The following is a 21,384-nucleotide window of genomic DNA, read 5'->3' as shown; positions in this document are numbered from 1 at the left end:
CACTAAAGAAAGTTGAAGTGCTAACTTTATAGGTTACTGGCATACTTTCCTTTAAAGCAGTGAAGATCCCAACTCAACCAAGAACTTCAACTTATTATATGTCATAATCTAGCCAGTTCCATCAAAACATCAAAGCAATACAGAAAATACACAAGGCAAAATGAAAATATGAATTAAAAAATCAGAAAGAAGGTTTAAACTAGAGAAGAAGTAGAGCACAAATATGCTTTCAACAAGATTATGTCTTACAAGGTTTTGAATTAAACTGCCAAGCCAAAAAGAGAATAGCAATTAGTTGCATGATTCTTACTATATATTATGAGGAAGTATACCAGTTCCCTCAAAGGAAGCAAGGTTGTGTCATGTAGGGTTCTGAAATGGACTGAATGTCTATATTACCTCAAATTCATGTTGAAATCCTAACCCCCAATGTGATGTCATTAGCAAGCAAGATGTCTGGAAAATAATCAGGTCATGAGACTGGAGCCCTCATGAATGGGATTACTACTCTCATAAAAGGGGCATCACCCTGCCACCCCAACCTCCCAGAAAATTAGCCAAGTGTGGTGGCACATGCCTATAGTCCTAGCTACTCAAGAGAACTGTTTGAGGCTGCAGTGAGCTGTGATCATGCCACTGCACCCAGCCTGGGAAACAGAGACTCTGTTTCTCCAACCACTTTGGTAGGGAGTCATGGGCTTCTTGCAGCCAAGTCATCTGGTCCAGCTAATGCAGTTTCCTATTCATTTGTTTTACATGTAAAACCCAGATTAGTATTTCTTCCTAAAGACCACTTCTGCCAGAGAAAAGCTCTCGAACTGAAACCTGTTTCAGATAATTACCTTTTCCTTGTCCAACTCTGTAAGAATTGCTATTTTTTATTTTTCTCTATAACCTATATAAAAGACAACCACATTGTATTTAAAAGGTAGCCAAAATTTTCCCAGACTTGCTATATTTCAGATTAAACTAGTCAAGGAAAAAAATAATAATCCTATATTAAGAATTTCAGGTTTTATTCTACATCATCTACTATATGATTATGATTTTCTTGGTATTCATTTACAAAGACATTGCTATTCATCACAAGCCTCCCATACGAAACCAGTGAGATTTTTGTCAAGCTTTTTGAGATTAATAAGTAAATGTTTCTAAAGAGTTTTGAGATCTGTCCAAAGGAATTATAAGAAAAATAAGTCCATTTCCTGACAAGAAGGTAATAATGTTTTAAATAATAATACTTTGTTTCCAAAAGTATAATGTTAATTTTCTAAAAACTTTGACCTATACTGTTATTTATCCACATGGACATTAAAACATTTTTCAAAATAGGAAACTTCTTTTCCTGGTACTTGAAAACAAGAGGGAAACATTGATGATATGCTATATCAAGGCTCTCCCGTAGTCTCCTACCTAACTAATTTCACTTCTTTTTCCCCAGGCAGTCTTTAAAAGCATACTTAAACCAAGAGAATCTTTATTGGATTTACCCTGGTTATTGATTATTTGTTATTAGTTCTTAGATTTTTGAAAATACTTTCATATTCTAATCTTAAACCACATTTTTGTGTGTTAAGTTACTATGGAAATTCAAATAAGCAAAACAAACCAAAAACCTCACCATTATTAGAAATAGAGAATAAATAAGACTATGAGAAGGCCTGCATTTTAACAAAAATGATAACCTCTAAAACAAGGAGGATATCACTAAGGAAACTATAGAGAATATATCAAAGGTGAATAAAATCACTTTCAGTGTTTTTATGTGTTTATGTGTTTCCCATTATTAATGCCCTTCTGGAAGCAAAGAGAGCTGATGTCACTTTCATAAGCCAAATCTATTCAAAGAATTCAGTTTTAGAATGAGCTAGCAAAAATAAAAATTTTCTTCTGGGCCAACATCATTTTAAAAAAGCACTCAGTAGAAAACATTTCAGGAAGAAGAGATTTTCTCCACTTTGCTTTTCTCTGGAGTTATAGAGTTATGTCTAGTTCTATGCATTAAATATGATACAACTATTTTATTTGTATCCAATGTGAAATTCTAACTGGCACTATCTTTATTATTATTAGGATATTTAGAATGATAGTCTTAAAAAATGACTCCTTTTCTGTTCAAATTTGAAGTTTCAGGATCATTTGAAATGGTATATTAGTATTTTATATTGTCTTCTTAGCTGACATATAACTAGTGGCATATACATATTACTTATGAAAATATAAATATGCATATTACTTATGAAAATATAAATTCATAAAATTACTTATGAAAATATAAATAATTAGCATGGGGATGCTGATTATTTAATGTTATATTATTTCTGCTTGCTGACAAAATAAAATTACTAAGTCTATAATATCAGTAATGCCTTATTTATAGTTATGAATGCCCATATAATCAGTCTATGATAGTTTCAGCTTACATAAAAATAAAAAGAAATAGACAAATAATTCCCAAAGAAGTGCTGTTAGCATGTAATTAGTATGGAAAATCTATATGTGTGTAATGGAGATGGGGAGGAGAATGATTAGTAGATAAATATATACACGTGAAATTATAATATTCGTATTTAAAATAATTATACAATGTAAGTTCAAGAGAACTGTAATTCAACAGAATCATAAAACTATTGGTCTTGAAGGGACTTAAGATACACAATAAAATAAGAGAAAAAGTATTGCCATTTTAATAAAGTCAAAATTTAAAAAAAAAATATACTGTAATTAATATACCAAGACAACTAAACGTTGGGCTTCAAATAACCTGGCAAAAAAATCTTGATAAAGAAATAATTAAATTAGTGAGACTCAATAGTTACTCTCATATATGACTTATTCAAGTAGTGGAAAGGAGTTACTTAGTCCACATGCATACTTTAATCTGACAATTACATTATTAAGTCACGGCAATTTATCAATATACAGCACACTTTACCACTAATTAAGAGTGTCAAACTGACAATACTGAATACCATAATTAGCATGACAATGTTTAAAGGTGGTAGCCATTGAGTTATATATTCAAATAACACCCAATGGAGAATGTAATTGATAATCCTTACCTCTTTAGGGAGCAATGAAATGAAGTCTCGCTGAAACTGGGGTTCTATCACTTGCATCATATGTTTTACTTGTGTTGGTTCACAACTATCAATGAGTTCATCTAACGCAAGCAATTTCTCTGGTCCACTCCAGCTCTATCAAAGAGAATGAGAAATTTTTATTATTTTAACAGATGTCCCAAATTATAGGCTTATAAAGGAAAACTCAAACCTATACACAACCACAGATGAACAAGGTAGAATTGTATAAAAACTGGCTCCTTATACTGACATTTTTTCCACAAGATATCGAGGAAGGCATTTAATTTTATTGCTTACCAACCACTTTTATTTTGTAAAAGCTTTAAAAAAAGTCATGTTTGACAGAGAAATTTTTTTTCATTAAATTATTATAATAGTTATATGTTTATCTACCACCAAGACACTAATTGAGAAGCCAAAATTTTATTCGAGAAACATCATTTTCGGTTACTGAGTAAATAATAGAAAATTTTGACAATTTTCCTTTCTCTACATTCTTACTAGTGGGCATCATAAAATTAGATGGTTTTATTAAGGCACTCATCTGAAAAAAGAGCAGCAGCACCATTTAGAGAAAAATTAGTAACTGGTTATATTACACATTTGACAAGTATCTTCCACAAATTAAACAGGCTTTGATTTGTTATGGGAAAATAATTTCAGATAAAAAACAATCAACAATAGAAAATAGTAGCCGACAGTGGTAAAGTTAGAATATAAACAAAGGCCAAAAGAGGGTAAGAGAGAAAGAGATACACTATAAAAACACAAAAACACACAATTATGCTTCAGAAATAAGAGTTTCTTTAAATGACATCAGATTATCTTAAAATTTTATTATTTTCCCCTCAGTGAAGAACACCTGCACAGAAAAGCTATGGTTCTTAAAAGGAAAAACTAAAATGCCATGTGAATAATTCAAATGTTACAATTTTACACATTTAAATAACCTCATAAAACTTAAATGAAAGAACATTCTTAAGCAGGCCTTCATTTCTGCAAATCCACTTATTTAAGTATCATTGTAAGAATTATTGTGTCTACTTTACAAGTGGGTGAATAGAGAATAGGTGAGGCTTTCAGTTAAAAAGATCTCCATTCCATTTTGCCATTCCATTTCTTGTCCAAACAAGAAAACTTGATCCAAGATGTGAAAGATATAATAATTGAAAACAAATATATTAAGGATATCAGGAGCCATATTTGGAATACTTTTAAAAGAATTTACCCCTGTGGAATCTACAATAAACTTCATCTCTTCTTTCTTATGATAAAGTATGTATTAAATTGGCAATACGAGAAAACATTTCAATAGTATTTATTTCCATAATGTATTCCATTTTATCACCTAATGTTAAGGAAATACAGGCTCCAACCAGTTGTGTCCCTTCCTTTTGCTTCTAGATACATGCACCTAGAACATTTACCTTGAGCCTTACCTTGTACCTTTTATGGTCAGGGGGAGGATATATTATGCATAGAAATGTAAAATATTCACAAACATGTATATGTACACATGTGACCAATGAAAAGCAGTTAATTTGAAGTTCAATAATCTTGTTTGGTTTCTCTCACATTACTTCAAATACTGGTTTAAAATTTACCTCTTTGACATAACTTACAGTGATCAACCTCTACTCATCTCTCTCTAACTGGTATCATAGAACAAACTCATTAACTTGTTTTGATAATAAGCTATTTCTTTCCATCTACATTATAGACGATGCACGGACACTAGTATAAGGACATGCTCATTTTGAGTGACTGATAACTATGTTAACTTGATTAAAATGTAGCTTTAGGCCAGATGCGTTGGCTCACGCCTGTAATCCCAGCAGTTTTGGGAGGCCGAGGCAGGAGAAACACTTGAGCTCAGGAGTTCGAGACGAGCCTGGCAACATAATGAACCCCATCTCTACAAAAAAATTAAAAATTAGCCAGGCATGGTGGAGTATGCCTGTAGTCCCAGCTACTCATGGAGCTGTGGCAGGAGGTCAAGTCCGCAATGAGCTATGATCATGCCACTGTACTCCACAGAGTGGGACTTTGTCTCAAAAAAAAAAAGGCAGCTAATATATGAAATATCTTTTATCAAGGTTTTTGGAGGATAGGGTGTAGAATTAAAGAAGACAGGACAGATGATAAATAACTAATTCAGATCTTAGCTAAGTATTTGAAACTGTGTCAGAAATTTCTACATATTTAAGAAAAAGTACATGGAAAAAAATTATGCCTGTTTAACAAAATATTTCTAAGACTCTAAACAATATATTTTTATTTTGTTTTAAAGAATCTTTGATTTAATAGGAATCAAATACAATTTAAAACATCTCAATTTAACTTATACATACAGTCAGATGTTACTTTGTGATATTTTATTAAAAAGTATAGCACTGACAAAGATGAGTAGCATAAGAAAATCAGACTGTTTCCCCTGATCACACATATTCAACAGTCCTGTTGTTTACAATCACATCTTTTTGGTGATTCTAAATAACGATCTGAACCATAAAAACAGCTTTCCTCTGTCCAGCCTGGAATTCTTCCCTGAACTCCAGACCTGTACATGTTGTTGCTTTTTCAACATCTGTTCTTAGAAATGTAATTGAAACTTAACATGTCCATGATCTTTCTCTCCAAATCTGTACTTCTATTGTCTTGCTCATTTCAGTAAAATCAACTTTATTTTACTAGTTACTCAGGCCAAGAAGTCTTTGGTCATTCCTGTCTCCTATCTCTCTTTCACCATCAGATGGTTTTGATTCAAATGAACTCATAGCCTTAAACTTTAAAATATATCCACAATCTATTACTACACTGGACAGAGCTACCAGTATGTCTCAACTAGATTATTTTTCCACCTCCCTAAGTGGTCTTCCAGCTTTCTACGTTTGACTCCTCATTCTATTCTCCACACTGCACTCATGCTACTGCTAGAAAATCTTCAACCTTCTTAAAGCCTTCTAATGGCTTTCCACTTCACTCAAAGTAGAAATTAGTCCTTATGCTGGCCTATACTAATTTCCCATTACTTTTCCTCTTATTTACTCTGCTCTGCCATACACACTCTTTCTGTGCTGTAAACACTCCAGGCACACTCAGCTTTACAACATCTTTCCTTGCTATTCCTTGGAACATTGTTTCCCTAGATACCCACATGCCTTGCTTCCTTACTTCCTTCCCTGAGCAACCTTTCTAAAATTGCAACCAGTTCCAAACCCATCCATCTCATCCCCTTGTGACTAGAATGTAGGCTTCATGAAAAAGAGGTTTTTGTCTGTTTTATTCACTATTGCATACCAGACCCAAGTAGGGCCTAGCACATAAAAGGTGCTTAGTAAATATTTATCGGATAAATAAATGAATCCCAAAAGAATCAAGAAATACTATCTCTAAATGCTATCATCTCAAGGCTAACTGTAGAGAGTATTTCTATTCTTTATATTTGATGGTATCACTGGGACTTGCTTGATTAGTTTGGTTCCAAGAGCGGTTTCAAATTTTGTCTTATACAATTTAGCAGAAGGGACATATACATTAACATGAAAACCTTGCAGCTAATGAACACACACACACACACACACACACACACACACACACACATATAAAATAACAACCTACAACAACCATTTACGAAGAATAGTTGAGAGAGAACTGAATTGGGGGTTAGGATATAATTTCAGGAGATATTGTCACTATAATTAGCTTACAATTTGACCTCTTCAGGCCTTAGTTTCTTTATCTGCAAAAGCAAAGTATTGAATAATTCTTATAATTATTGTTTTACTGCTATTTGAAAAGTGGTTGTCCCCCAAAAGAGAAAAAGAAAGTACTTCCTTTGGCCTTTCATGGTAGTCATGTTGGAACATATTGAAGGGGACAGGAAAAGTATTCCAAGTTCAGAAGCAAATTTTAATTTACGGACAAAATTGCAAATGCAAATCTGAAAATTCCCCATGGAAGTGGTGTTTTATTTCAGGTAAATGAAAGCACAGAGGTTTAGTAGAGAAGAATAGAAGGAACACTAAACTGCAATCAAGAGCCTTGGTTTCACCAAGAAACTCACTGTAGAACCACATGGAAGTCTCTTAACGAGTCTGAGTCTCAGAGAACCCACCTACACAGTGAGAGGCTTAGTCCAGGCCAGTGGATCAAGGAAAGCAATAATTACTGAGCTCTAAAACCCACCAGCAGAAAGTCTGATTCAGTGGCTGAAGGCATTTTATTTTTATTTTTATTTTATTTTTATTTTTATTTATTTATTTTTTTTTTGAGACGGAGTTTCACTCTTGTTACCCAGGCTGGAGTGCAATGGCACAATCTCGGCTCACCGCAACCTCCGTCCTGAGTTCAGGCAATTCTCCTGCCTCAGCCTCCTGAGTAGCTGGGATTACAGGCATGCGCCACCATGCCCACCTGATTTTTTGTATTTTTAGTAGAGACGGGGTTTCACCATGTTGACCAAGATGGTCTCGATCTCTTGACATCGTGATCCACCCGCCTCGGTAAACATGCAACTCATCCAGTGTTGACATAGATGATTCACAAAGCAGCATTTGGGAACCACTGGTCTCAATGATCTTTAGTGTCCCAATCAGACACACTGTTTTATAACCTTGGATAGAACTGCACCTGAATTTCATGTTGTAAAGAAGTCACTTCTCCGGCACCTCTAGCACATAGTTATCCAGTCTGCTTGAACAGTTCCAGGATTCATGTAACTCATTATCTCCCATTCTACTGTGGGCCAGTTTTAATTGTTAGGTTTAACTTAATGCCAAAATCTGACTCAAAGAACGTGATTCAGGTTCTACTTTCTGAAGAAACCAAGAATGTGTCTTTTTTCTACTTTTACACAAAAGTCTTTAAAATATTAAAAACAGACATAACATTTTCCCTTAGTCTTCTCTAGCTAAATACATGGCTTTCTTCAAGTCCTTCACACAAAACAAGGTTTCCTAATCACTGTGTCCCAAATACAATTTCAAAGTAATAATAGATTCAATTTTTGGCAATATCCTGTGGGTTTTAATCTTTTGTTGACTAGTGAATAAGTGTAAATAAAAGTAGGTTTGAGAACACGTACAATTTCTAAGTGTTCCTATGAAACCTAATTAAATCTTTCAATGGAGAAGTTTTTCGATTTTTAATATCAAAACACATGAATTTTTTACTTACCATTTTAAAATATTTTGAATGCAACAGATATTTTCAAAGTACACAAATAGCTTAATTCAAATATGCTTTAATTAAAATAATGTAATTATTTATTTAATTAGGTAGAAGTTCTGTATATGGTTAAAGTTCTTCCATATCACTGTATCTTTGATTCTCATAGCAATATTGTGAAGCTAGTGTTAACAGTCCCTTTTTGGATCTCAGAAAATTTCTGAGGTCCACTAAGATTATTTCCTAATCAAGAAAAGAAATTAGCATTTATTGAGTATCCAATATATTTCCAAGTATTTTAAGCACATGTCCATGTTTTCTCCCCTTTGACAGCTTTTTAATGTTAAGTGTTTTATAGAGTGAAAATAAAGGCAAGAATGGTTATATAATATTAATGAAATTGTTTTTAAGAGGCAATGTTAAATTTTGAACTAAGAGCTTATCCTTCTAAGTCATTTGTGCTAATCTCAAGATGCTTCTGAATATAAATTTCTGTATAAAATAATGTTTATGTAATTAATGTCTTTACCTACTGAAAATTTCAAGTGGGAAACCATTTATTAGCACCCAAATGATATAAACAAACCAAAAAAATGACCCACCTGCTTCCCTAAATAAACAATCTGAAGCATCAATCTGACTGCCAAACAAAGTGGATCAATGGCTACTGAAAATTTAAATGATGCAAAATTTCTATTTTCTGGTTTCTGTCTTTAATTTGCACTTCTATTTTCCAGTGGCATTCTGTTTCAGTCTTCTTTTATGCAAAATGTAATATCATTTGTTCATACTCAATTTATAAACAGAGTACAAAGTGCTTTGTCAAAATAGATGGAGCTGGAGCAGAACAGTAAGGGAATAAGCTCTCCCATACTGTTTATTATGCAACAGAAAAGTCATCATGAAATGTCCCCACAGCATATTTGTAGAAATCATGCCAGTTTAATTATCCCTCAACTATCTCACATAGGTCAACTCATGATTTCCCCACTTTATTATGAAATTATATCTCTCTACAAGTTAGACATTAAAGCACTGTAAGCCTTTAGGCAAGTGAATCATTTCTAGTTACTCTGGTACCAGCCCTGAAAATACAGGGCAATGTACAACGATGAGGCCTTGGGTGTGTCAGAGACAGATATGGTACTCAAAAGATGATGGTCCTGATCTGCCTGTCTAGTTGACCTTTTGTTGCTACAGATTTCTTTGCTAAAGAATATTTATCTGGAAAAAAAAAAAAAAAAAAAAAAAAACTTACAGTACTATACCTGCAGGGTAATTCCACATGCTATTCCTGTTAACTAAGAACAAGTTTTCTTCACTGTACCTACAGTTAAGCTAGTCTAACATTATTTAGCTTATTGAATAAAGCTTTTTTTTTTTTTTGGTAACATTAACATCTCTGAAATTGGAATCCATCTAAAGAAAATCTATGGTGTCTCAGATTTGATGAAATGCAGTATGTAGTAACATTTGGACATTTTATTTAAAAAGCATGAGCTAGCTAAACAAGCAAACGTTGTACAATGGACTCTCTAAAATATCCTGACTAAATAAAGCCAAAATGCCTCTTCCTATAGCTCAATATTAGAGAGTCCCCTTAAAATTGAGAAATACCCTAGATAGCAAGCAAAGAATATTCAGGTATTCCAAAACACTGGAAAAAATGAGCCCTACCACAGAAAAAATTAAATCTTATTCTGAACTACCTTCTGATAAGAAATAAGCCTTTTCATATAAAATAAGCATTTTGGAGGATATCTATGATGATAAAACTATAGCTAACTGTAATTTTCAATCATGTTGGTATTTTCTTATAAAAATGATATGAAATCAGCTCTACGCTACTCTTGAGTACTGTGTTGTTCACACTATACGCATGTGTCAGCATGGCAACACATACCCATATTCCCATCTCTTTGGCTTAATCAGAGATGATAAAAATCTTTGAAGTATTTTTTAAGGCTATATAAGTGTTCAAGTTTTATTTTCACCTCTTATTGATGGATAATTTTTTTTTTTAAAGATGGGACAAAATTAAAAATTTAGAATTCTGAGGGCCTGCATAAGAAAACATAAACATTAATCAACATTTTACATTTTTAAAAGCCATCATGAACCAGAGGCAAAATAACTCAGGTGGAGGGGTAGGAATAATCCTTGGGGAAAAGGTAAGTTTAACCAACAAATGTTTATGAAAACTTAAAAAAAAAATTCTTTGTAACTGCAGTGGCTCATAACATTTTAATAACAATAAAATATAACTTTCACTCCTCTAACCTAGAGATTCTTTAGTACCACTGACATTTTGGGCTGTATAATTCTTTGGCATGGAGATTGACCTTTACAGTACTTCTACTCACTAGATGCCAGCAGCGTCCTGCCCACCCCCATCCCTTCAGTTATAAAAACGAAAAATGTCTTGAGACGCTTTTGTCTCCTTCAGTGGAAAAACTAATCCCTGTTGAGAGCAAGGCTCAAATCTTTCAGTTACCGACCAAAAAAAGGTTTTCCTATTTTTTTGGAAATCACCTGAAATGTAGAAAACCATTTTTAAAATCTACTTAAAAGTAATACTGTTCCAAGTTAGTTTTCTATCTACAGAAGAAAAAATAGGCACATTTATCTCACATTCATCTAGGAATTTAAAATATTAGGATTTATAAAGTGAACACCTTAAAAATCTGAAACACTAAACGTCAAATAAAGTATCATCTTTATTCCCTTATGCATTCATTAAATACCTAACCATTCATGCAGCCAGCGGTAGGGTAGTATACTCATTTTCCATAAGTATGGAGGCTAATATCAGATATCTTTGCTTTAAATAATTTATATTATTTATTATTTGCAACAAATAATTGAGTGAGTGCTTAATTCTTGCCAACTGTTTTGCTTAACTCTTGAATTATATGTACTATCTTACTGGAAAAAGAGATAAGTCAATGTAATATTACTATCTTAGGTTAGAAAATTCATAATACTCAAGGTTTGGTTGTAACCACTCTTCCCTGTAAATGTTCAAATAATATAAATACTATTAAAATACAGTAATCAGAATTCAAGCACAGTAAGCCATATATGAGCATGGCACCGAAGAAAACAAGCTTTATTAATTATAGCTAGTATGGTTCTTAAATTACTCTTAAATGCCTAACTTACAAACAGTGCAGTTTAGAAAACGAGACAACCCAGAAACTCAAACATAAAGGAGAAGAGGAAGAAAAGTCTTATTATTTTAAAAGTAATTTTTTAAAAATGTCAGTGCACAGTTACACAAATAAGTATTGGACTTTCTCAATTATGACACTCAAAAATTCAAATGAGTTCCCTTGTTTTTAATAGCATTTTAAAATGGAAATATACACAATATTCACCATTTTAAAGTGTACACTTTAGTGCTTCCCATTATATTCATATTGCTGTGCAACCATCACCATTAACCAATTCCAGAACACTTCTATCACCCCAAAAGGAAAACCTGTACCTATTTGCAGTTAGTCCTCTCCTCCTCCAACCATTAATCTACTTTCTGTCCCTATGGATTTGCCTATTCTGGATATTTTATATAAAGAGAATCAACATGTAGGCTTTTGTGTCTGGCTTCTTTCACTTGGCAGAATGATTTCAAGGTTCATCCACAGTATAGTATGTAAAAGTGCTTCTTTTTTTACAGCTAAATAATCCCTTGCTTTTTCTAGCAAGTAAGTGAAGCATTTCAAGTACTATGTTTCGATATGTCACCTGAAACATTTTCAGCCATTCCTGGAGGCCTGTAGGCGGCTGGACAGATGTAATTCGGCGTCGTTGCTGCCCTTGGCCATTGGCTGCTCTGAGGTCCCCAAAAGTTGTTGGTGTTGCTGAACATGGTACAAGCCCAGTGGTACTACAGAAAAGAAAGAAAGAGAGAAAGAAAGCGAGAGAGAGAAACAGAGAAAGACAAAGAGAGAGAGAGAAAAAACAAGAGTGAAAGCAAAGATAAATACTTATTAATAATAGATTCTAGTACAAAGAATAATGATCTGGCATATTTCAAACATCAATTCAATTACTTACCTTTCTCCCAGAGATCACAGGTACATAAAACCTACTTTGCTGTTTTTACAGTAAGTTTCCTCCCTCCTACATAACGCCTGTTATTATCCCGGAAATGCTAATTGCAACCAAATAACAGAATCTCCATGAAAAAACTGCAAGATGTTAATATATACAAATAATGTTAAAATATTTCCTTAGAACATCCAAGTCCCACTTCTCCTATGACTGGTCTTCAGTGACATTAAGTAAAAAAAAGTTTAAATTCTCTTTATAAAAAGGGTTGTGATACTTTATTAATGCTTTAAAAAACTCAGACATAGAAATAGTATGTTCAAATGTTTTGAATTTCAAGAGTCATATTAATTCTTTAAGTTTGCCCCAGCTGCCTTCAAAATTGTCTGTAATATTTCTAATTTTTTATTGCTATATATAAAGCTTGGTCTAAATATTTGCCAGGACTCAGTCTTAATTAGAAATACATTTAAGTATTAAGGACCTATTATATGCAAAAATAAGATTATCTAAATATTTTTATACAATAATTTAAATTTTGAGATTTAACTGCCTCAAATAACTTGAAATTCAATTCTGCCACTAGTAAAATGGGGACCAACTAGATGATCTCTCTAACATTGTCTAACTATTCTAAAAATGACTAATTAATAGCAGAAATAATATAGATATATAACTATATTACGAATGTATTAAACTTTCCTTTCTAATTTCTGCATGTAATTAAACTCAAGGTAAATACTGAATATCCATTTTAAAGACATTGGGAAAAAAAGCAGCAGGAAGATCTGGTTTAACGAAATTATATTTAAAAAGAAATCCTCACTCAATTCATTGCATCATAATAGTTAAGAATCAAACTGATAAATTACTAGTAAAATAACTCCTCCAGCTTTTTTTTTCTACGCAGCATTATTTTGTTAAAAAATTTGACTCTATCACCAGATTTTACAGAAAAGTCTTCTCATCTACCCCCTTTAAATCCTGTAATAGTAGAAATCTAAGAAAATCTCTAACATTCAACAATTAAATCTACCTTTTCTTCTTTCAAATTCAAAGGTAAGTTCTATTTTCTTTTTCTCCAAAATAAAATAGGATGTGTTAATAACAAATTTTCTAAGAAAAAAAACTGTTGGAAAAAATAAATCACAGTTTTATCTTATTAGCAAATGTTGCAAAAATATCACAAAACATCAAATACATACCTTCCTAAGAGTCTACAAAAAAATATGGAAATAAATATGCTGTTTGGTCTAATTTTGCTTTAATAAAATTATACATTAACAGGCTAAAAGTAAAACATGTGCCTTTTCAGTTGCTTTGTCAATATAAAAAGTGAGCAACTAAAGATAAATAAAATGCGTTCTGTAATAAAAATTCAGCACTCATTTATTTTAAGTTGCCTTAAAAACAACTGAACAATGTAATACCTTTGTCCTAATATCAGCCATATTAATAAAAGACTGATACATTTTAAAAATAGCATTAACAGTTAGTTGAACATTAAATGCAAATTTCTCATCCAAGATATACTTTATCATGACTAGAAGGGAAAAGCACAATGAAGTGAATAGTTTCACTTGTCTTTCTATCCCTCCACACCCTCTGGTGGAAGTGCCAAAACACAGTAAAACTGTCAAAAGGCAAAGAGTAACGGGAAGGGGGACAGTTAACAGAAGAAAAATCACACAGAAAAGAAGCTCCTGAATAACTAAGAGATAGCTTTATTTTTCTCTTCTGTATAATCTCTTCACTTTCGAATGTAAGACTATTCTAATTATTATGATTTTCAAATTTCATAAAAGAACATTTGAAAGAAATATTTTCTACAACTGAAATAAAAAGCAATTTCCCTGTAAGAGATACAATCTGTAATAATGTTCAATAAAAATTACATCTGAGCAATGTTAGTTTTATTGCATCTTATAGAATAAAAAATAACTAAATCAAAATATTTTGAGAGAAAGGAAGAAATGTCATAACCATGAAGTTCTTATAGTTTCTACTGTTAACTTTCAATCACTTATTTTAAAAACTGGCAATTATACAAAAAATTCTTTTTTAAAGACCAAAAAAAGCTCTAAGATATTTCTGTCATTTAAATTATAAAATACGACATTCCAAGTGACATTCAAAGCCATTTTTAATTGGCTGGGCAACAGACATTATGCTTAAGTTAGCCTAATTAGTGTGAGAGTGGGAAAAATTTTACACTGATATAAAATCCAAAAATGATGGACTGAAGTAGAAAAAGATTACAATTATATTTAGTTGTTATAGAAACCATTCTACTGGTATAGAAATGCATGTGTTAAAAACTTAAGACCTACCAAGTAAGAGAAAATTTCTAACATATTAATTTCATGAAATAAGATTTAGTTAGTAATTGTGAGTTTTATTTCACTGCTAATAAATGTATCTTCAAATTTCCACACACAAATGTCTACCCTGTAACAGTTGTTGCTATAGGAACAAAATACAGATGCTCATATTCATATTTTATGGTTTTCTTTTTAAAATTCCTTAAATTTTGTAATTTTAAATTTTTGTTCACAAGAGAAATTCTGTTTGTGTCATACTTCAAATGTATTAGTAACAAAACAAACTATAGTGGTAGTCCTCTTATTTAAAATGATATAGTTCTCAATTTCAGTAATCTCAAAATGTGTTAAACAGTCAACCATACTACTAACACCATTATTCTATAAGAATAAACTAAAACACTTTCAGAATCCACTCTTAAAAAGTGAGAATCATGAGATAATCAATCATTACATTTAATATTACCTTGTATATTCTGAGACTTTGCATGGTTTCTTTCCCAAAGAAAAAGAGCGGACCTCAGAACCATGGTCCAACTTTCTTTTCATCTATAAGGTAAAACAAATAAGATACATTTTTAAAAAATTATCTAACTATCAAACCTTGAGTTAGCATGGTTAATATTTTAAAATTCTTTAATTTTCATATGTCTACAATGGTAATTAAATATATAAAATAAATGTTTAATAGTTTCTTCTATTTGTTCTACTTTGTTTTACTCTGAACGGACTGGAAAGGTGAATTTTTCCTCCTAATATTTTATCCAGAAGAACGGTGTGTGATGATTTGAAAACTGATATTCCTCATATATATATATATATATATATATATATATATACACACACACACACACACACACACACACACACACACACACACACACTCTCACTCTCTCTCTCCTTGAGGTAATATGTCTTTCATGTTTTCCAATTTAATAACCAATATAGGGAAAAATCTCATGTTAATCCACACAGAATAGAATCATATTTAACATGCCTTTCTCACAAATCTTCATTTTTCTGTAAAAATGTTTTAATAAAGATAAACAAAATTCAAAATCAGAAATAAGTATGAAAGTAACAAACTCAATTTTAAACATGCATACAATTATAAAAAGGTAAAGGGCAGTATAAATAATGTTGAATAGTGGTAAGGCAAAGAGCAATTAATATGGGCCATAAGAACAGTTTTAAAAATGGTAAGAGAAATCTGGAGATAGTATAATAAAGCTGAGGGGAAAAGTCATCAGTTGATATATATACAGAATATAGCTCTATTGACAGATACTCAGGATAAAATATTCTAAGTTGAAACAACAGAAAGATTTTAAAAGAATGAGTTATGCCTCTCTATAAGGTGTATCCAAAATCTAAATTTTAAGGTGTTTGTAATGCCATGCTATACTATAAATATATTCAGAATTGTATTTTGTCAACATCAATATTGAAATATTTTTATATGGCTATATGTATATTTTAAAACTGGAAAATAAAATCTGGTAAGATTCAACTTTTTTCATTTCAGCAACCCCTTTTTAAGATTTATGTCCACTAATTAATCACTGTATTACTCCAAGTTATAGGAGGAAAAATACTCCAGAGTGATGGAGAGCTATCGTCATGTGTATAAGAAGGTAAAAATCCTTGCTTTGCAGTAGTCTTATTTTCCTATCTCTTGCCTTACACAGGAACATCATAACATAGCATGATACAATATAAATACCAAAGAGACTAAAAATCTTTTGGAGCCACACTGAATAATAAAGACTATGTTTTTGTCATCATGAAGAGTTTTCTAAAATACTGGAATGATCTTATGATATTAGGGGCTAGAGGTGAGGGTACAACAAGCTCATCTACAATTTATACCTTAGTTTACGACATACCTACTGGAAAGAAATGGAATTGGTCTGGCTGATTTCTTCCCTTCAGAAGTTTCTGTACTCATTACATTGCTTTAAAGTGATTCCTCTCAGAAACCATTATTTTCTTTCTCCAAATAATTTTATTAAAAAGCAAACATAAATATAAAAGCTGAAGTATATAGGTAACCACGTGTTTCCATGTATATAATTTACAGATACACGTATATACACATACATGCAAATGAATCCATTACGAAGGTCAGTCAGTACAGACTATCTTAAAATCTAGTTTTTTACAACTTCCACAAATTCTTATCTTTATCATTAGGAGAAACTTTGATGTTTATTCTAATTAAGTTTGTAATACTGGCTTTCAGAACTTCCCAGGATATCTTGTAAAAAACACTGGTGCAAATACCATTTGCCACTAAAAGCAAACTTTATTTCCATCTTCGAAATCCTTCAATGAATAAACAGTCCAAAATGTGTATCAGGGAAACCACTGAGAAAAGATTTTAATAATATTTTATAAAGTAAAGCACCTTCTGTATGACTACAGAAGTCTTTTAAATACTGTACTGTTTACTGAAAATACTGACTTCAGGACCAAAAATTAATTCTGCAATTTTTGAGGGGTACAGAAAGTAAACATGATCTCTTTAAATATAAATCCCAAATAGTCTCATGATTCTATACTTTAAAAGAGTCAACGAATGAAAAAAGAAAAACTATATATAAGGTATAGAAAAACTGAAGGCAAAAGGTTCACTAAAAGCCAACTAAGGATAGAGTATTTCCAGGTCAGCATTTAATGGAACCACATTTCTAAAGTCTTAATATATTTTTCGTGAAAAATTCTCAGATTAAAATATACATTTTATCTTAAATCTAAAGCTTTTTCCAGCTCACAGTCTTTCCATTATTTGCTTACATTCATGATATAAAACAGAATACCAGACATCAAGCTACCCACCAAAATTAGAGGATACTGCAGCCATCTCTGATGATACAGATTTTCCTTCTCAGGCAGGCATACACACACAATCACACAGCATAGGAAGAAAACAGATTACTTACTTTGTAAAAAATCATTTTTAATGTGCCGTAGAAACCCATATTTTCTGTATTTTTCCCCTTCAGTGATTCTGTGCCCCCGTGTGTCCGGCTGCTTGGCAGTCTCTGACAATATAAACCTTTTTCAGGTAGGTATGTCACAGATTCTAATGTGGACATGCTCAGGCACGTCAGAAAAGGAAGATTAGGAAGCAGAACCGGCAACAAAACTCCACAGTAAAGGCAAATGCAGCTCAGTATCAAACCGCTTCTTGGGACACACATACATACATGCAGCTTGACTGAGGAGAACTCGAGGGAATAATGAGAGAGAACGGAGAAGATTATTGGAGGAGACTATGCCCTGTCAAAGCCTTGACTGAACAGATTCCTCCCTCAGCAGCAGAGGGATCAGATTACATCTTCCCTTGAACACAGAATGGTGCAGTCCAGGATTCAGCAATGCAGACTGCACATCAATTATATGGTGATCCGCTCCAGGGAACCCGTAAGCACACAACGCACTGAACAGAGGGAGGATGTGGGCAGCAAATGAGACCGCCCCCACACAACAGCCCCCTCTCCCCTTTCAAACTTTCAGGAGGTTATTTTTGTATTTTGTAAAACCTGCATTTTTGAAGAGTTTTAAATAGCAAGGAACATTTCCACAAATAAGTCTTTTCAGAAACATTTTGAAAATAGGATATATTTTCATACAGTCCCCCTCAACAGAAGCAAAGCATGCTATTTTCACTAACTGTCTTCCTACAGTAGTCCTGGCACAGACTGATCAGATTTTTCAAGTAGCTTGCATGGTACAAAACAGGCAATCCCAAAAAGAGAAATTAATATTATTTGGGGTTCACTGACAATAAAGGAAGCTGGTTTGGAGCTGATAACATTTGCAGAAATTATGTAATCTAAGTTACATTTCAATCTGCATATTTTGGTATTGATTTAATAAAAACATTCCCCATGCTTTTCCATTTCAATCGTTTAAAACATAGTAATTTTCAGGAAAACTGCCACACACTTCATCATCCCTTATTAATCATGAGAATATCTTTTTAAGGTTAACAAACTAGTACTACCTAAGTGTGTAAAGTTTGGCCAAAAGGCTGTTTTCTCCCAAAGAGAGCAAACACTGTGCTCACTGGAGAGGCTTGCCCTTATTTCCTAATTTAATCTGGAGTAAACAGGAGGCACTGGACTTCCATCTCCAAAATAATTTTGACAATCTATATTGCTTATCGTTAAAAAGGCATTTTACATAATAAAGGTGCCAAAGTTTGCCAGAAGGCAACATTTTTCCTGTAATGACTACTACACAAATCTAGATATTTCATCTTGCAACTTCCTTCACAACTAGCTTCAGGGGCAATTATAAGATTCCTTGAACTAGAAAAGCCCATTATTAAGGGCCTAGTTAATTACCTCCTACCCTCCCCATTAGTGTTCTTTATTACAAGTAAATTGTGTCTATAGTTATTAGAAGTATGTTTCTCCAGAAGAACAAAACAAAACAACCATTTGGACTTACTAACATTTTAATACTCTCTGCTGTGGTGGTAAATGACTTTCTTTAGTAAAATGATTCTAAATACTGCATAAAGTAGTATCACAATTTTAAAAATACAATTGTTTACCTTTATAACTAAGACATTATGTCAATGGAACATCTTTTACTTTAAAACATAAATGAAAATAATATAAAATTTTATGAAGATGTACATGTTGAGTCTTTTCCTGGAAATTATATTCTACTGTCTACTTTAAATCTCCTACCTGGCTCTTAAATTAATTCTTATTCTCAGGCACAATATGTGTATGTACCCATCAGAAGTTAGCTATCTAAATAATCTCACTTTGAAGGGAAGCCAAAAAAAATCTGACTTGTTAGGAATGGATCCATAAACCCTTTTGTTAGAAGTTCTGAGGGCTCAAGATTTAGGCAAAGGGGAAAAAAGTTGATTTTCCTCCATGTTTTGGGCTATGAGAACACCTGAAACTTCATCTAGAATTTGTCAGTGGTAACTAGTTTTTCATAAGACAAGTGGAATACTAGTGCTATAATAGTATATATTTTGGCTTCAACCGAAATCATGTCCTATTTCTAGTTGAACTAACCTTTTCGAATTAAGTCTACTCAGTTAAGAAGAGATAAACTTAAATGAAGTAGGGAATAGTGTCTCAAAACCTAAAGAAAATACCTCTTCACTTTGTATATTCAAAGGACTGCTCCCACGGTTACATGGCTCCTACTTAGGGCTGTGAAGTTACAGGAAAATCTGTTCCCCACAAATACCGTTTATGTGTGTATTACCCTGTAGATTCATATTTTATTACCAGGTTTGCATGGTTCAAACAGCAAAATGATATACAAAAAAAGTCTACACTGAGAAGTCTTTCTACTACTACATATCCTCCATCTACCATGGTTCTTACTTGGGAATGATTTTTGCTAATTTGTTTAAGTGAGAAATGCCTATGTTTATAAGTATTAATGAAGACCTTCTCTTCCCAAGTATTTAAACAATTCTCCCTAATATCTTATGATGTTAATTTGAACTGTGAAGAATTTGTCAAGCAAAGCTAGTCAACCAAGCCTCTAATTGAATTTCAAATTAACAGGATAAAAATGATTTTCAACATTCTCTGATGTACTATCAATGAAAACTATGATCTATTATATTACTGTCCTCATCTATATATGAACAAAGCAAATAATATCATTCTCACATTTCTATTTATAGCACTCTTGGCTAAAATATAGTTTGAAACTTTATTCAGATTTAAGTTTTTAGTAATATAATATTTAAAAATCTTTGTGGGTTTGTATCTGCATTTATCTATCTCATCCCTGTGACAGAAACATTTTAAACCTTAAATCAGTCTATTATCTCTGTTAAATAAGTTTATTTTTTTAAAGTATTTTATACCTTATACTAAAATATAAAGTAGTTTAAGTTCACTGGAAAGGCCAACCAAACAGCTAAGAAAATGCTTATGTTTGTCATCTACATTTTTAGAATTACTATTTCACTATATTAAAGATATTTTCATTACAATAAAGTAAATTTTCATGTAATGTCAGCTAGGCAATCACTTCTCCCATTCCACACAAAATTAATTTTTTCTTGACTGACAACCTAGAAGTATTATTGAAAATCCATTAGTAAAGGGAACGATCAATAATAAGGTCCTGGAATAAAATTCATCCACTAACTGAGACCCAATGTTCATCTCATCACAACTCCACTGTGCTAGGTGTTGAAGTGCAACTAGTGTGCTAGTGTAGAAGTTAGCAGTAACGAGGAAAAAAAAAAACAACACAAAAATATGATGATGTCTTTGCCTCTGGGGAATAATGCCCATAGAATCATTAACTTGTGAGCTCCTACTAGAGAAATGGCTCTCTCTGAACAAATAATTGGGATGACTAAGTTTTTAGAAGAGCAAGTTGTGGTAAAAAATAATTTATATACAGTGAGAAAAATATAAACAAATGGTCTTAAATGAATAATGTATCTTCAGAGAAATACTTCTCTTTATACATAATGTCAACATAAAGGATGAAGTAGTTAACAGAGTACTTTACCTCTTCACTCTCAAGAGTTCATTATTTCTATCTTATATATAATTCTTCCGTTACTGCAGTTATTATAGTTAATTGTCATTATTATTATTATTATTATTTTGAGACAGAGTCTCGCTCTGTTGACAGGCGCCAGGCTGGAGTGCAGTGGCGCAGTCTCAGCTCACTGTAACCTCCGCCTCCCGCGTTCAAGCAATTCACTTGCCTCAGCCTCCCTAGTACTACAGGCATGTGCCACCACGCCCAGC

At 32.5% G+C, this 21,384-nt stretch overlaps 1 protein-coding gene across 5 annotated transcripts in view; it reads right to left on the bottom strand.

Moving 5' to 3' along the window:
- Positions 1-21,384, bottom strand: part of FBXW7 (F-box and WD repeat domain containing 7) — a 226,930-nt gene that overhangs the window by 13,612 nt on the left and 191,934 nt on the right. For 4 of the 5 annotated variants that reach the window (XM_032246405.1, XM_032246407.1, XM_032246406.1 and 1 more), the window contains 3 exons: positions 15,090-15,172; positions 11,997-12,138; positions 3,063-3,197 (listed from right to left, as the gene is read on the bottom strand). In XM_032246405.1, the coding sequence (XP_032102296.1) occupies positions 3,063-3,197; positions 11,997-12,138; positions 15,090-15,172 (360 nt within the window). Of the gene's footprint in view, positions 1-3,062; positions 3,198-11,996; positions 12,139-15,089; positions 15,173-17,565; positions 21,176-21,384 lie in introns of those variants that run through there. The other variant, XM_032246408.1, reaches the window with a different exon arrangement.

The sequence above is a fragment of the Sapajus apella genome, unplaced genomic scaffold (genome assembly GCF_009761245.1).
Source record: "Sapajus apella isolate SASKATOON/1434 unplaced genomic scaffold, GSC_monkey_1.0 scaffold61, whole genome shotgun sequence".
NCBI classification, from domain to species: domain Eukaryota; kingdom Metazoa; phylum Chordata; class Mammalia; order Primates; family Cebidae; genus Sapajus; species Sapajus apella.
The sequence above is the reverse complement of the archived record's forward strand: the minus strand, read 5'-3'. Positions and strand labels throughout refer to the sequence as shown.